At 45.5% G+C, this 14851-nt stretch overlaps 2 protein-coding genes across 2 annotated transcripts; both read right to left on the bottom strand.

The window, feature by feature from the left end:
• Positions 1-4009: 4009 nt before the first annotated feature.
• LOC135609285 (zinc finger CCCH domain-containing protein 2-like) lies at positions 4010-5137 on the bottom strand. The gene has a single exon (XM_065102391.1). It carries the CDS (start codon positions 4958-4960, stop codon positions 4046-4048), a length of 915 nt encoding a protein of 304 aa, XP_064958463.1. The 5' UTR covers positions 4961-5137; the 3' UTR covers positions 4010-4045.
• Positions 5138-6873: 1736 nt separating this feature from the next.
• LOC135611362 (squamosa promoter-binding protein 1-like) lies at positions 6874-9008 on the bottom strand. The gene is made up of 2 exons (XM_065107096.1): positions 8150-9008; positions 6874-7363 (listed from the first exon to the last, which is right to left on the bottom strand). Exons 1-2 carry the CDS (start codon positions 8500-8502, stop codon positions 7201-7203), a joined length of 516 nt encoding a protein of 171 aa, XP_064963168.1. The 5' UTR covers positions 8503-9008; the 3' UTR covers positions 6874-7200.
• Positions 9009-14851: the final 5843 nt, after the last annotated feature.

Below are 14851 nucleotides of genomic sequence, written 5' to 3'. Positions count from 1 at the left end.
GATGTTCCTTGGATAAGTGACACATGCTCACTTCTATAAGAGAAGTGAGTAGAGATTCATAGGATGGAGACAAATTCCACCCTTAGATAAGTGTCACATACCTCCTTCTAGAAGAGTGATAGGTAAAGAGGTCCACAGGATGAGGACTAGTATTCATCCTTCCATGAATGTCAGGTATCCGTCTTCTAAAGAGAGGAGATTAGGGATTCATATGATAAGATATATGTACACTCCAAGATCCTTTACCATGTGCACTTTAAGATGTGTCCATGATATCCTGTTTTGATGACCAAGCCCAAGCCTAAAGCTTAATGCAAATATGTCTCATGCCTAAATCCTACTATAATATAATAAAAAATAAAATATATGTAGCATGGGTCTCCCATGGGCATTTAGGCCTATGTAGCTCCGATGTAATGAACACGAGCTTTTCATATCCTTTTAGACCATCGTAATAATGTGATGATATTATGATCTCCATCAATACCCTATGTGAGCAAGTCAGCCGATGCACTATATGACTAACCTAGTACAATCTATTTGATGGAGATCGACTGAACAAGATCTCATCAACCAATGGAGGTGCCTCGAGCAAAAACAAAATCCGATCGGGAGTTAGGGGTATCTCTAGCAAAAAATAGGTTTTCTCAAGCTAATTACATATTACCTCTTGTACTTGGACTCTATTAGCATCATAATCCTTGTACTTAAAAAATTTACAATGCGATCCATATAGTTCTAAAAGTAAAAAAACCCTATTTGTCACAACGCTATCAACTACATTGACAAAATTCATAACATGTGACACAATATGTTGGATTAGTGCAAAAGTAATGAGCAAAAAGATAATTTTAATATCCCTTCTATTTCCTCTTACAAGTAGCTTGGTGAGTGTATCATCAATCATGGAGAGGAGCTGGATGGAGTTGGAGACCACTTCAACCGAAGATGACCTCCATAAGGAGGTGACGGTGAGACCCACGAAGGCGTAGGCTCCCATGAAGAGGGGGAGGCCCATTTGCCCTACCACATGGTCCGCTTGGCACTTGGCATAGTGAGAACGATCGTTGTCAGGATGCTCAGCATGGTCGCCACCCTATTACCTATGTTAGTAGTGAGCAATGAGAAGAAGGGTGCCCAAAACTCGGGCGGTGATAGACAGGGTGGCAAAGAGAGCATGAGGCTAAATCCACCAACGTTGTTGTAAGCCTGGCCCAAGAGCCAAACGACGAAGAATAGGAGTTGAGGGCTTCTATAGTGATTTTATGCTATGCATCCCCTTCCACAGCATCATGAGCTAGGTCACCTAGATGATGACAAAGGTGGGGAGCTCCCACAACGATGTTGAGAGCCATAGGAGCGCATTACATAAGGGGACAAGCGAAGGGAAGCTAAGAGGAGGAGGAAGATGGCTTGCGTGTCGATCCAGGTCTCGATATCAAACCAATCGTAGGCGATGATTGAACAAAGGAGGATGACGTGGGCTTCCTAGATGCCAAAGGTGGTGCAAGCAAGGATGGGAATGAGATGTCATAGTGGGTGCTAGGCTGCACATCTACGGGGAGGGGCATGAGGAGGATGACCTTGATGGCGACAACACTGATGACCATGCCCTAAGCATCCCAATGGCGATCGCTCTTGCTATACGAAAAGCTAAGCGAGTTGATGACCATGTCTTGAGCATCCCGACGACATTGCAAGAGGCTGACTAGGTGGTAGGGTAACTAGACCTCATAATTGGAAACATAAGGGATATTGAAATTATCTTTTTACCTATCATTTTTACTTCGATCTAGCACATGGTGTCACATGTTATGTTTTCCATTAATATAACTAATGATTTTATGGCAAATGGGATTATTTGTTTCACTTTCAGAATTATAGAGATTTTAATGTAAATTTTTTTAGTACAAGAACTGTGATGCTAATAAGATTCAAATACAAGGGTAATATCTAATTAGCTTGGTTTCCTCCATTTGAGGTAGATCCCTTGGCCCCACTATGACAAGTAGAGATAAATGATTTCCTCTTCAGTAGAAACAAATTTCCTATACTCGAGATGGATCCCTAAGCTCTCCGAGGGATCCTATTAATAGAGACCACCCTTCCTCTACTTGAATTGTGCCTCAACAGAGGGAGTAGGCAACAACCAGCCTACTAGATCAGCATACAACAAAGTTGATTGGAGGAGCCAACCTCAACTCCTGCCTCAACGATGACTAAAGGAGGAGCCCACCTCGACTTCGCCAATGGTAGACCTCGACGATGAGCAGGAAGGAGGACAACCCACCTTGGTGACGAGTTAAGGAGGAGCCCACCTCAACTCCTCCCATGGTTGGCCTCTATGACAATAGAAGAAGGGCTTCTCCCACAACTCACCTCGGCTGTCGCCGAGGAGACCACCTCAACTCCTCCCATAGCTTGCCTCAGCAATAAGCAAAGGAGAAGGGACATATCAACAACATGAGATCTTTTCAGCATCCCCGCCGTAGGCCTACATAAGTCCCTTGGTGGTCCCACAACAGACCCATCGCTCAACATGGGTCCCTCGACAACAAGCAGAGAGATGCTCACCTTGGTGATAGGCAGTAGAAGAGCATGCCTTGGCTCTTGCAATAGTTGACTGAGAACAAGCTTACTTTATCCAAAGTTGGTTTGTTGGTAGATTAAGTAAGTGACCAAGATATAATCTTTTATATTAGTAGACAATAACATAGATTGAGTGACGATGAAGGTTGCAGTGTCTCCGCTATAGATTAGCAGCATATTAGATCGACGATCGATCCATGACCTTATTAGGATATCACAATATCCCTTCTATAGATCGGGTAGATCAGGCTAAGACATTATTAGTCACCTTGATGACAAGTAGAAGAGGCCACCTCGACTCCTCCCATAGCTCACCTTGAAGAGCGAACCCACCACGACCTTCTTCGAGCGCCTCTAGGAGGATAGGATCAGAATCCTACCCAAGCTAGAAGAAGAGGAGAGGGAAAAAGAGCATGTCAACAATGACCAGCTCCCACCTCTCGATACAGGCACCTCTATGTCGCTATCATGAGACGATGATTGATGTCCCTATAGTAAATTGAGCAAGCTGACCATATCCTTTATTATTTGAAACAAGCATCTCAACAGCTCCTTCCTCCATCTTTAGATGATGCACATGTTGAATAAGCGGATAGATATGCTTTCGAACCTCTCATGAAGAGTTCTCAAGGTGCAGCTTCAAGGAAATAAAATATAAAAAAATATCATCGAACAATTATCATTCGATAAGTGACTTATGTGTAATAATTAAATTAGTATAAGAGAGACACGACCTACCCATTAGTCTACCCATATAAACATAAATCCAAAACAGACGATGACAATCTAACTCTCTCTCTCTTTATCGTCTATACAGACAAGAGTCTCAGAGAGATTATCCCCGAAGGAAATATTTCTTAAAACATTTTATTTCTCTTTTATCCGATATAAAAACTTATCTCCAACAGCAATCAAGGTCAATGACCTTTTTATCATTTCCACCTCATCAATTTTTGCAACACCGCAATTGTCACCTCGACGACATCTATCGTTCCTATAACTTCAATGATAATTTACGATCGAATAAGATGCGTTGCAGTGAGAAAAAGGACACACATCGTAGAATTAAGGACGCTATCATCGCATCTCACCTAAACCAAGCACCAGTTAGCTTGCCAAACGCATGTGAGGTTCACGCACCATGATGGAGAACACCCACGTGCAGTAAAATTAACTCATGTCTCGACCCAATCTTACTTATTCGGATCTTTGGATCATCCGGCAAAGCAAATATATACATATTTCTTTCTTTTCGGAACACAAAAAGGACAGGCTATCAGACTAACGGGATTCTACAGTCTCTGCCTACCTCCACACTCCATATCACGAAATACAAATATAAACAATAAAGATAGATTGATAGATCAAAAAAAAAAAAAAAAAAAAAAAAACCCCACTCAACAATTTCAAACCTCCACAATAAAAGATTCAACAAGACTATATATATATCATCCGGCTACATCAGCAGCTCGTTCACCCATTCCAGATCTGGCCAACACATACTGCTGCTGCTATTGCCGCTTTTCACCGCCCACTCACCCCTCGCGTCCGTGGGTGCGGCAGCGGCAGGACTGGTCGCTGGTGATGCCGAAAGTTCCATGGCGTCCAACGAATTCATCAACTCTTCACACACAACGTCATAATCTATAACACGACCCGTATTATTACCAATATACCTATTGATTAATCCAAAATTCATCTGCTTGCTATCGTAGTGCATTTCTCCGGCAGAGGGAGAGATGGGTGGAGAAAAACTCATCAGCGTCGATGTGGGAGAGAAGCCAGAGGCGGCAGCTGAGTTGTCATTGGCTGAGCAAAAACCATAGCAGGATTGTGAGTAGTTCGTCTCGTCATCTTTGTGGGAGGCGAGGATACGAAGCTGCCGCGGGAAATGGGCAAAGAAGCAGATCTTGCGGCGGCACCGACGCCCATCCTTGCACGGCATGGTGCGGTACCTCGCCGGATGGAGCCAGCACTCGAAGACGCCGTGGGCGAGCTCGCAGGCGTCCCCCCGGAGGCACGATCCGGATCGGCGGAACTCGGGGCAGACGGCGCCGGAGTAGTGGTATCGCCGGGGGTCACGGCGGCGGGCCTTCTCGCCCGGATGCGCAAAGGGGCAGTCAGTCCAGTCGTGGCTCCGTCCGCGCATGCACCGCCGCACCTTGAACTCGTACATCCGGAACTCGTCGCTCGAGTACACGTCCACCACCTCATCTACCGCCCCGTCGCCGCTGTCGTCCTCCACCTCCGGGAGCAGGACAGAGAGGCGCGGCCGCTGCAGGAGCTTTCTGTGAGGCAGGTCGAGATCCGACAGAGCTTTCTTCTCGCACAACAGGTGGTGCCGCTGATCAGCACATACGATGTTGGCCATGCTTACACTTGCTTCAGCAAATCCAAAGGGTTAATCCTCAGCCGAGGCGAAGATGATGAAAGAGGACCAGTGAATCGGAGGGGAAGGGCATCGGCTTGCACGCAAAGGGACTACGTGGGAAGCGAATGCATGCCTCGCGATTGCGAACCTGACCGGCGATGGTGCGCTTCGCCTCCGAGTTGGGGCCGGGTGGGCAGTATATGACGAGAGGAGAGAGACGAGAGTCGGAGGGCGGCGCCCTTTGCGTCCCGAAACCGTACACATGGCGCTCGGTTCGCGAATGGAGAGCGCCACTTGGCGTGAGATCCTCACTCTACCGCTGCATGGAGGTGTTCGTACGCGCGTACGTATTGAGGCGTAGATGGCCGTATGTATGGCATGGCATGGCATCGCATCGCATGCCATGCATGGGAACGAGATGGGAGAACGAAGCGGTGGATCTCGGAGTGGATTGAGATAATGTAGGAAAGTTGGCTAACAGCAATTTGACAGGGTAATGGAAGTTGGATCGGATCCACAAGTAACTGCTTATTAGGTGCGGATTCTTGATGACTCAACTAGCCTTATTAATCTAAGAAAACTAAAGAAAAATATATTTGTTTAGGCTTCGGTGATGTATTCAATTAATGACAAAAGAAAGGACAATCGTGTTGCTTTGCTGTGTTGTGAAATGGACAAAGGATCCGACAGTCTCGACGGTTAAAAATCATGCCACGTGTCATGTCTTATGGACGCCTAACAGGAGACGAGACACGGTGGCGGAGAAGGTCCGATAACTCTGTGGCCGCCTGTCGGTTTCGTGTTCCAAAAAGAATAATAATCTGACGGCTCCCATCATTCTGACACGTCGTGGTGAATGGACTCTAGATGGTACACAAGGTTCGCCGACCACCCGGTACCTTTATCTCGCGCTAGTTTGCTGCTGAAAGATTCCGAAAAATATCCAAACCGCAAAAGGGGGGTCAAATCCTCATCATCAGAGTGTCGCATTGCGGTGACGAGACTCCAACTCATCGCTCTTTCCATGTCTTGATACCATAAAACCAAATACACAATAGCCAGGTTCCTTTCCTATGATGTGCGCAATGGCGCGCGCGCGCGTGCGTGCGTGCGTGGACTCCTACAATGATACAGTGGACATCGTACGTAGGTATCCCCTACGTAGAAGAGCTGTAGGGGGCTTTCCAATTTATTCCATTTTACTTTTCTTTCGTTTCTCATCACTTTCTTCCGCCTGATTTGAATAATAAATAAATAAAATAAGCAGTGATTTACAACTTGGAAGGAACCTTCTGTTTCTTAAGGAGGGTAACCCCCATGAGATTTGCATTCTTCCATGCCTGGACCTCGTCGTGTAGTTTAAATTCATATCAGATTCTTTCGACTTTGACCGATTAAGGAAAACACTACCAAGGCGAGAGAGAGAGAGAGAGAGAGAGAGAGGATGGAGAAGGCCAAGCTTGTGTTCTTGCCGGTCGCAGTCGCCGGGCACCTTCTCTCCAAGCTGGAGTTGGCCGAACTTTTCCTCGGTCATCACCTTGGAGCTGCCGAGAATCCCTTCTCCATCACCGGCCTCTGTGTCTGTCCCCGCTCTGTCGTGGCCGCTGGACTCCGCCACCCCCGTCCTGCTCTGATCCTCGACTTATTTGCCACCGCCACGATGGAGGGGTCGGAGAGGGGACCGACGTGCCCGATGGAGGATGGGACAGGGTGAGGGCAAAGGCAAAGGGGATGATGCTGGCCGGCGGGAAGGCAATGGAGGACGGTGACTCTTCCTTTGTTCAAGTAGAAAGACAAGTGAAGGAAGAGGAATTATGCCGCCGCATCAATTTTTGATCTCGGATTCTTGGAATAGAACTCTCGATATAAAACAACAAACATTAAAAGGCAACTGCACCGTTTCCAAGTAGAAGTAAAACAACAAACGACGAAACAATATCACGGTATGGAGCCACATACACAGGATTTGAAGCAAAAGCAAATGCTCGTCAAGTGCTCAAATGCTAATGTAAACTGACAATATACACACTTCAACAAAGTCGTCCATAATGGTATCTACATTTACTTTAAACTAACTACGAGATGGTGCATTTTCTGGACCTAATACGAGAGAGAAATCTGACATCAGTTGTTGGTTCGCAAGAAAGCCATAGCATGACAGAAGAGAGAGAGCATGCTTTCATGGGGAATGCAGTATCTCATCTGATACGCAAACGCTTGTGCGTGTGAAGTTTCCGGCGTCACTCGTCTGAATCCTCCCACCTTGGTCTGCTTGCCTGCAGCGGCTTCAGCCGTTCTCCCTGGGTCTCCAAAGTAGTATTCTTCCGGCGCCGCTCGTTGTGGCCAGCCAAACGCCGGCGACAACTCCTCTTGGAGTCATCGAACTCTGATAACTCATGGAATCTGCCGTAGACAAAGAGAATTATGCACCGGACACTAAACATAGCTCAAAATGCTGCTGAATACAGAAAAAGAAGAAAACACCCTTCTTTGTGTACGACGAATCGAGTATTAATTCTCGAGCTCATGTTTATCTGATCCGTAACTACATCTCATCTTGTGACTCCGCTACTTATTTCCAGATACATGTATTAGTACATGTACTTCAAAGACATTTATGTTCGATCGAAAAAGTAAACAAAGATTCAAGCAGGCCTAACTAGCCAAAGTCATGCATTTGAAGAACTGCAAGAAACAATCAGATTTGCGTGTGCAAAGAACATCTGATCAATACCAAGTTCTTCACACAAGTGGTGGACTATCTAAAAGGACATGTCATGTCGCGAAATCCAGTTAGGATCTATATGAACAACATTTGTCCAAAGGATGTCAGTATTACAAGATGAGTGTGCACTCTCTCTATTAGACTATGCTTCTCTTCATCTGCCTCATTTAATAATTAAATTTTAAAATTGAGTTTGTACTAAATAATTATATAGCAGAGGCACAAGAACAAGGAATTCATGGCATCGACAATAAAGAGTCGACGGTTCTATGACAACAACAGGAAGAGCTAAAGTAAACGAGACGCAGAAAAGCTTCTCATCAAACTTGGCCTCCGGAACCAGGCGAATGGCCATGAATCATAAAGGCAATCCTTTTCATATTGCGAAGATTAATCTTTGTATCATTGTAACTTTGGACACGAGCATGTAAGGGAGTAGAGGCAGAGGATGGAACAGGGGCAACCTGCTGCATTGCTGGCAGAACCTCTGTCGCAGGCCGGCGACGATGACCACGGCGGCCTTGGAGTGCGCCTCGCAGACCTTATGCCGTCGGTAGTATCGCTTCGCCTCCGCCAGATCGGCCGTGCACTTCTCGGCCTGGCAGCAAGGAGGAGACGCGCCCCCGCTGCCACCGCCGCCGCCCGATCCCCTCTTCGACGCGGCAGAAGAGCATGGCCTCCGCTTCTTGTCCTCCCCAATCCTCCCACCGGGGGCCACCTCCTCGCCTTCCTCGTCCCCGTCCCCCTGCACCTCCTTCTTCGCCTTCTCCCTCCCGCTTTTCTTCTGCGGGTCTGCCGACGGCCGTCGGTGCTCCATGGATGGTCGAGAGAGCGATATTTGTGTCCGTGCGTGCGGGAGTGTGGTTGTGTGTGCCTAGAGAGGAGGAAAAGTGGAGAGGAAGGAGAAGAGAAGGTGTGTGTTGGGTTTGTGAGGACCACTACAAGTGAGAGGAGTAGAGCCTTATTTTGCCTGCTCATTTTTTGTTGTTGCTTTGACTTGGGAAGACTTTCATTTGCGGGAGACAAGAGGTTAAGAATAAATGGTAGAAAGCAAAAGAAACCACACACAAAATCGAATAGCTTCACAAGATTATATGTGCTGCCATCACAAGCCTTAATGTGTAACTTCTCCTGCATCTAAAGAGTAGAAGAGAAACAAGTCCAAACATCGTGTGCAGATGATGCCTTCAGTCGAAGCTTTTTTTCTTTTTCTCGAGTGGGTGCGACTGCGCGGCCATGGTGCGGTGGGTGCCACAAGAGAAGAGAAGCCTGACAGAGACGACTTTAAGGTGAGGCAGTGTACCATCGACGCCACCTTCGCCAGTGCACGCTCGACACGCACCCTCCCCTTTTATCGTACGCGTACCCACTCCCATGACATGATGACGCGCTTTTAGCTTTCTTCCCTCCCTCTCCTTGATCGCTTCATTTCAACTTTTGCCACCCCACATGCACTTCTCACTGCTCTGTTCTTCCATTTACCATAGCGAAGGGGGAAGGGGGAGCCAACGTTGGTTTCTTTCGGTTTTCTTCAGGGGGCTCGATGCAATGGCCGAGGGAATCCATCCATGGGCGCAGAACACTCCCATGGACGCCGGCCCGGGTTACAACTGATCTCTGTTTCCTCTGTTTCTGTGACACCTTGTTTGCCTTGTTCATCGTACCGCCCCTGCACGCTAACGACGACACCCTGACAGCTGCACTCCACGTGATCCAAGGAACACAGAGGAGGACAATGACACAGAGATGAACCGAGAGGGTACAGCGAGCAGAGATCACCCGTGATCGTGTCTTTTGTTTACTGTCGGTGCCCAGAAACGACAACAGTCTCCGCCATAGAGAGGCGAGTGAGATGCCCACCTCCGAGTCAAGACTGGACCTTTTACAGCCCGCCCAGCAGGGGAGAAGGTTAAGATTTAATACGATTCGTATGACATAAAATAGCATCCCGGTGGCTAATTCTCGTGCTCATTGGAGTGACATCGATTTGGCTACATGATCTTAATGTAGCGAGAAGAATACACTGTCTGTGTAGGTAATCATCGTTGCTGCGCACTCTTCCGTAATCCCAGTGGAACTGATCGGGCGTTGTCGTGTCGCTAATGGTTGGTCAACAGGCGGGGGGCCCCATCGGTAGCAGAGATCCTATTCGAGTACCAACGTGGGGCCCAAGTCAGCCTTCACGAATACGCATCTGACATTAAGATTGCTTCCATCATGCCTGCCCATTAGGAAATATTTTCTATGCACATGATTCGGTCCTTTCTTACCATCTGATCATTCATCTAACCTAATCGAATTTGATAAAATTAAGCAAATGATTGAAATGAGATGAACGCTCACGAAGATACCCCGCGAAACGATATTTGTCCGGACCCAAGTCTTCTTGACTTAAGTTGGGACCAGACACTGTGCTTTTCCATCGTGCACATTTGGTAGAGTCGCCAGGATCGTGACGGATGACGTCTGCAGATTCTACGGCTGAGTAGACGCGTACTGTCTCGGTGCACCAGTAAGACTTTTTCGAGTCGTCTACGGTGGGGCCGACACCGTTATATATATATATATATATATATATATATATATATATATATATATATATATATATATATATATATATATATAGTTAAGAAAAAATATTATTGATGTTTTGATTAGTCCAACGTGATGTAGACCTATGTATGCAGGAACGTTCGAGGAGCTTTAGACAATAAACAAATACTGTGCTTCCGAGTTGACTCTGAGATAGATCCAAGATGAAAGTATTGTCCTCCTAAGGTGGCAGTAATATGTTTCCAAGATAGAAGTAATATACTCTCGAGATGTGCATCGCACGAAGACCGAGTGAGGTTTTTTGATCTAGTCTATTTAATGCTCGAGTTAATAAATTGGAATTCCCAAATATGAGATAAAAGTAGTTCTACTCAAGAAGTTATCTTTTTCCTTCTTTAGGATAATATAAGAGAAGAAAGTTTATGATAATACAAGAGAAGAATGAAGGTAGGAGTCTTCCATAGAGCCGCTGCTAGTTGATCTCTCATCCAAGATGCAAACAAGGGCAACATGTTGTACCAGATCATAATCGAGAACCTCCTTCGAGGCATGATCTCATGTGTCGTCATGCCCATCAGTAGCCTATCGATCCGACCATCACATGTCGCTTCAACGAATGCCAAGCCAATAAGGTTGGCATGTCCAACAATGATCATCTTGCGCTAGAGGAGTACATGATCCCTTAGCTACTGACCGCCTTGAGATTTGTCATCATTGAGATCTCGCTGAGTCACCACTCATCGAACGACCTCCAGGTCAAAGTCATCAGCCTCCGAGATTAAGCAGTGTAATCCTTTTGCCTTTGTATCGAACCTTTAACCCAAACTTGGTAATCCAACCGGAAAAAAAAGAAAACACACTTTGATGTGAAGAATCCAGAAACATGACCAAGACTTAACAATCATACATCATAAGATAAAAGAGATCCATAAGATGAAATAAGAAAAAATTCGACAAAGATGAAGAGGGGTTCAAACCCAAGAGTCTCGAGATGCTGATGGAGAACGACTAGAGGAAGCGAAGGAGACAGTGATCAAATGACGAGGGGGAGAGAGAGAGATCATATCTTCCTCGATTGACGTCTTAGTAGTAGATGAGAGAGAGAGAGAGAGATGTCACATAGTGATGATGTTGCGAATATAAAAAAAAAAAGTTAGTGAGGGGAAGCCGAAGGAGCAGATAATCGGCCTCACTTACCACCACTTTGTTCCAAAAACAAGTGTCAATAAGGACCTCCAAAGGGGAATTATAGAGCTATTTCACTATACCCAAACACAAAAACCCATGGTAGTACTTCTTCGCTGCTAGGCCTTCGCCCCACACCTTCTGTATCTCCCTCAGACCTTCCTATCGGGGCTACAATAGTGTCTCCAGGGTTAGGTTTGGTAGATCAGCCATTTGCAAGGTCGTGAAGGGCATGGACCTTCCCCTACACAAGTCCAAGATCAATCTTGACCTGCTCCCTTTCTTTCCCAAGCCTGGTCTAGAGCTTCGACCTTCTACGGGAATTGGCACTAATATTGGCAAAGGCTTAGATTCTTGAATCGAACCTCCGAGTGTGACATCTCTTTAAGGGCACACAATCCTCTTTGCTAGGACCTTACACCTTTTCTTTGGCCGGTCATTGCCACCATGACGATCAGACCAAGGTGGATCCAACTCCTCTACCAATGGCTTGTAGGTGGCTGTCGGGATTGATCAAGGCTTGGTAGCCTCCGATGAAGAGTCAAGTTCCTTCCTTTTTAGGGCATGTAGTTTCTTGTATGCAAAAAGGACCCAATCATAAGATTGAAGATTAAAATGAAAGATCGAGCAAAGAAATAAGAAGTTTGGGTTATACCTCGAGGAGCCAGGCTAAGGCCCATATTGATAAGCCACTTATTTATCTTTTAGGCTGCCTTATAGGAAGAAAGTATATCCCTCATACAAAGCACTTAACCTGCCTCCTTGTCCAATAAGAAGGGAAGGATGTTATCAATACTACATGCCGACCAAGTAAGCCTAAAATCTCAATCAAGACTTTACCTCATAAAAAAGAAGCACTCCTTCCAACCCTTGTTATTGGAAAAGGGCACCTGTGACCTTGAAACCTCCCTAAGCAGATAGGTAGTAGCCACTACCCCTCATACACAATTGGACAAGTAGTAAAGAGGGTACAAGTTAGGATAATATCAGTACATCGGTATTCCCTAATGAATACTATCAGATAACAGCATGAGCTAAGCATCATTTGGGAAGGTGATATTCCCCACCATTGAAGGTAGAACACTTTCATTGGATGGAAAGAAAGTTGAAGGCCCACCTTAAGAGCATCACAAGACAAGCAAATAGACCCAAGAATAGAATCAAACAAACGCTGACTCAGTCGAGAAACTTGCAAGACAAACTTAGACGAGATGAAATATCTAGTCTCAAGTGATCCAAAAGATGTGCACTCACCACTAAATTGCAATAACGATAACTTCTCATGAACTCCAAATCCCTCAAAGCCCTTAAGTTAGCCAGAGAAACCCCTTTTGACGAAGAGGACCTAACTGTCTTTACCCTCAAACTACCTGAAGATTGAGCACGAACCTCGATCGATTGATAACTAGAAGAACATGAAGAACTTGTATTAGAAATGAGAGATATCCCAACTTAAAACAGAAGAGCAAGATCGATGTCATAACAATGGACTCGAAGATCGATCGAGACAAAGGGGAGATGCTCCTAAACCTTGGGGGTGAAGTTAAAAGCTCCTAAGATTCTGAACTCTAAACTCTCAAGGCACAAATGAAGGTAGGAGTCCCACCCTACGAGAAGAGGAGCTTTATAAGGAAGAGACTGATTTCTCTCCTCCCGCAATTAGAAACCTGCCATAACGTAAGAGTGATTTGAAACCTGCCATAACGTAAGAGTGATTTCTCTCCTCCCGCAATTAGACGTGGTGTCTCTTCGAAAACACATCCCAAGAAAGGAGAGTCTAAGACCCACCACGAAGGAGAGAGAACTAAGTAATCTGCCATGTTGGAGAGAAGGTATGAAACATGCCATGCCGGAAAAACTTGAAATCAGTCATGATGGAGAGGGGACTTGAAATCCACCACAACGGAAGAGTGATTTGAAACCTGCCATAACGTAAGAGAGATTTGAAACCTGCCACAACAAGAAAGTCTAAAAACTACCACGGTGGAGAGATGACATAGCAAATCTGCTATCGTGAAGAGAATGTCGAAACCCACCATGATGGAAAAACTTTAAATCTAGCATGGTGGAAGGGAGATTTGAAATTCGCCACGATGGAAGGGAGATTTAAAGCTTACTACGATGAGAAGACCCAAAATCCATAACAGCGAAGAGGAGATTTAAAATCCACCATGGCAGAGGGACGAAATAAATTCACTATGATAGAGGTATAAGGTCAAATGCGCTCAAGATATATGAGTCGGGAAAACCCAATCGACACCAAAGTAAATTCGCTATTGTAGAAGTGCGAGGCCAAATGTGCCCGAGATGTGTGAGTCAAGATAAACCCGATCAATACCGAAATAAATTTGCTACGACAAAGGCATAAGGCTAAATGCGATCGAGACGTGTGAGTTAGGGAAACCTGATCCGTACTGAAATAAATTTACTACGGTAGAAGCACAAGGCTAAATACACTCAAGATAGGAAAACCCGATCAGCACGGAAGTAAATTCACTATGATAGAAAGCGCAAGGTCGAACTCAAGTCAATAAGTCAAAAAAAACTTGACCTGCACTATAAGACCCTCTATAACGAAGGCTTGGGCCGAATCACGCTCAAGGTGTGAGTCGAGAAAACTCAACCCATGCTAGAAAGCTAGCTACGATGGAGTCTCGGGCCAAATTACGCTTGAGGTGCATGAGTCGAAAAAACTCAACCTATGCTATAAGACCCTCTATGGTAGAGGCTCAAGCTAAATTGCACCCAAGGCATGTGAGTCGAGAAAATTTGACCCGTGCTAGAAGACCCGCTACGGTGGAAGATCGAGCCAAATTGCGCCCAAGGTGCATGTCAGAAAAACTTGACCTCATGCTAGAAGACTAGCTATAGCAGAGGACCGGACGAATGGCGCCCAAGGTGTGTGAGTAAAAAAAACTTGACCTGCATTAGAAGACCTGTTATGGTGGAGGGTTAGGGCGAATAGCGCTTAAGTCATGTGAGTTGAAAAAACTCGACCGCATTAGAAAACCCGCTATAGCGGAGGCATAAGAAAAAACGTGGCCAATGCACTTGAGTCAGAAAAATCAAATCATCGCATCCACCCAAAGCATGGAAATTGAGTCTACCAAGGAATAATGCATTGAATATACCAAATGAACTAGATGTCACACTTCGAACCCCTCTTGTAAGGGTCCCGAAGTACGCCTTGAGGGGTGATAAATGATAGAAAATACACAACCAACTAGCTATCACCCGTCACACAAGCACCACACCAGACCCATGGGAGCAAAAGGCCTAAACGACCTATCACCTGCTTGCTTGCGTGGATATAAGTCCAAGGGTAAGTTCAGGATGGTTACAAGATACCTTCTCTACAGTATATATATATATATATATATATATATATATATATATATATATATATATATATATATATATATATATAT

This window comes from Musa acuminata, chromosome BXJ2-4 (assembly GCF_036884655.1).
Source record: "Musa acuminata AAA Group cultivar baxijiao chromosome BXJ2-4, Cavendish_Baxijiao_AAA, whole genome shotgun sequence".
Lineage (NCBI taxonomy): Eukaryota > Viridiplantae > Streptophyta > Magnoliopsida > Zingiberales > Musaceae > Musa > Musa acuminata.
Note: the sequence above shows the minus strand (reverse complement) of the source record. Positions and strands in the feature narration are given on the sequence as shown.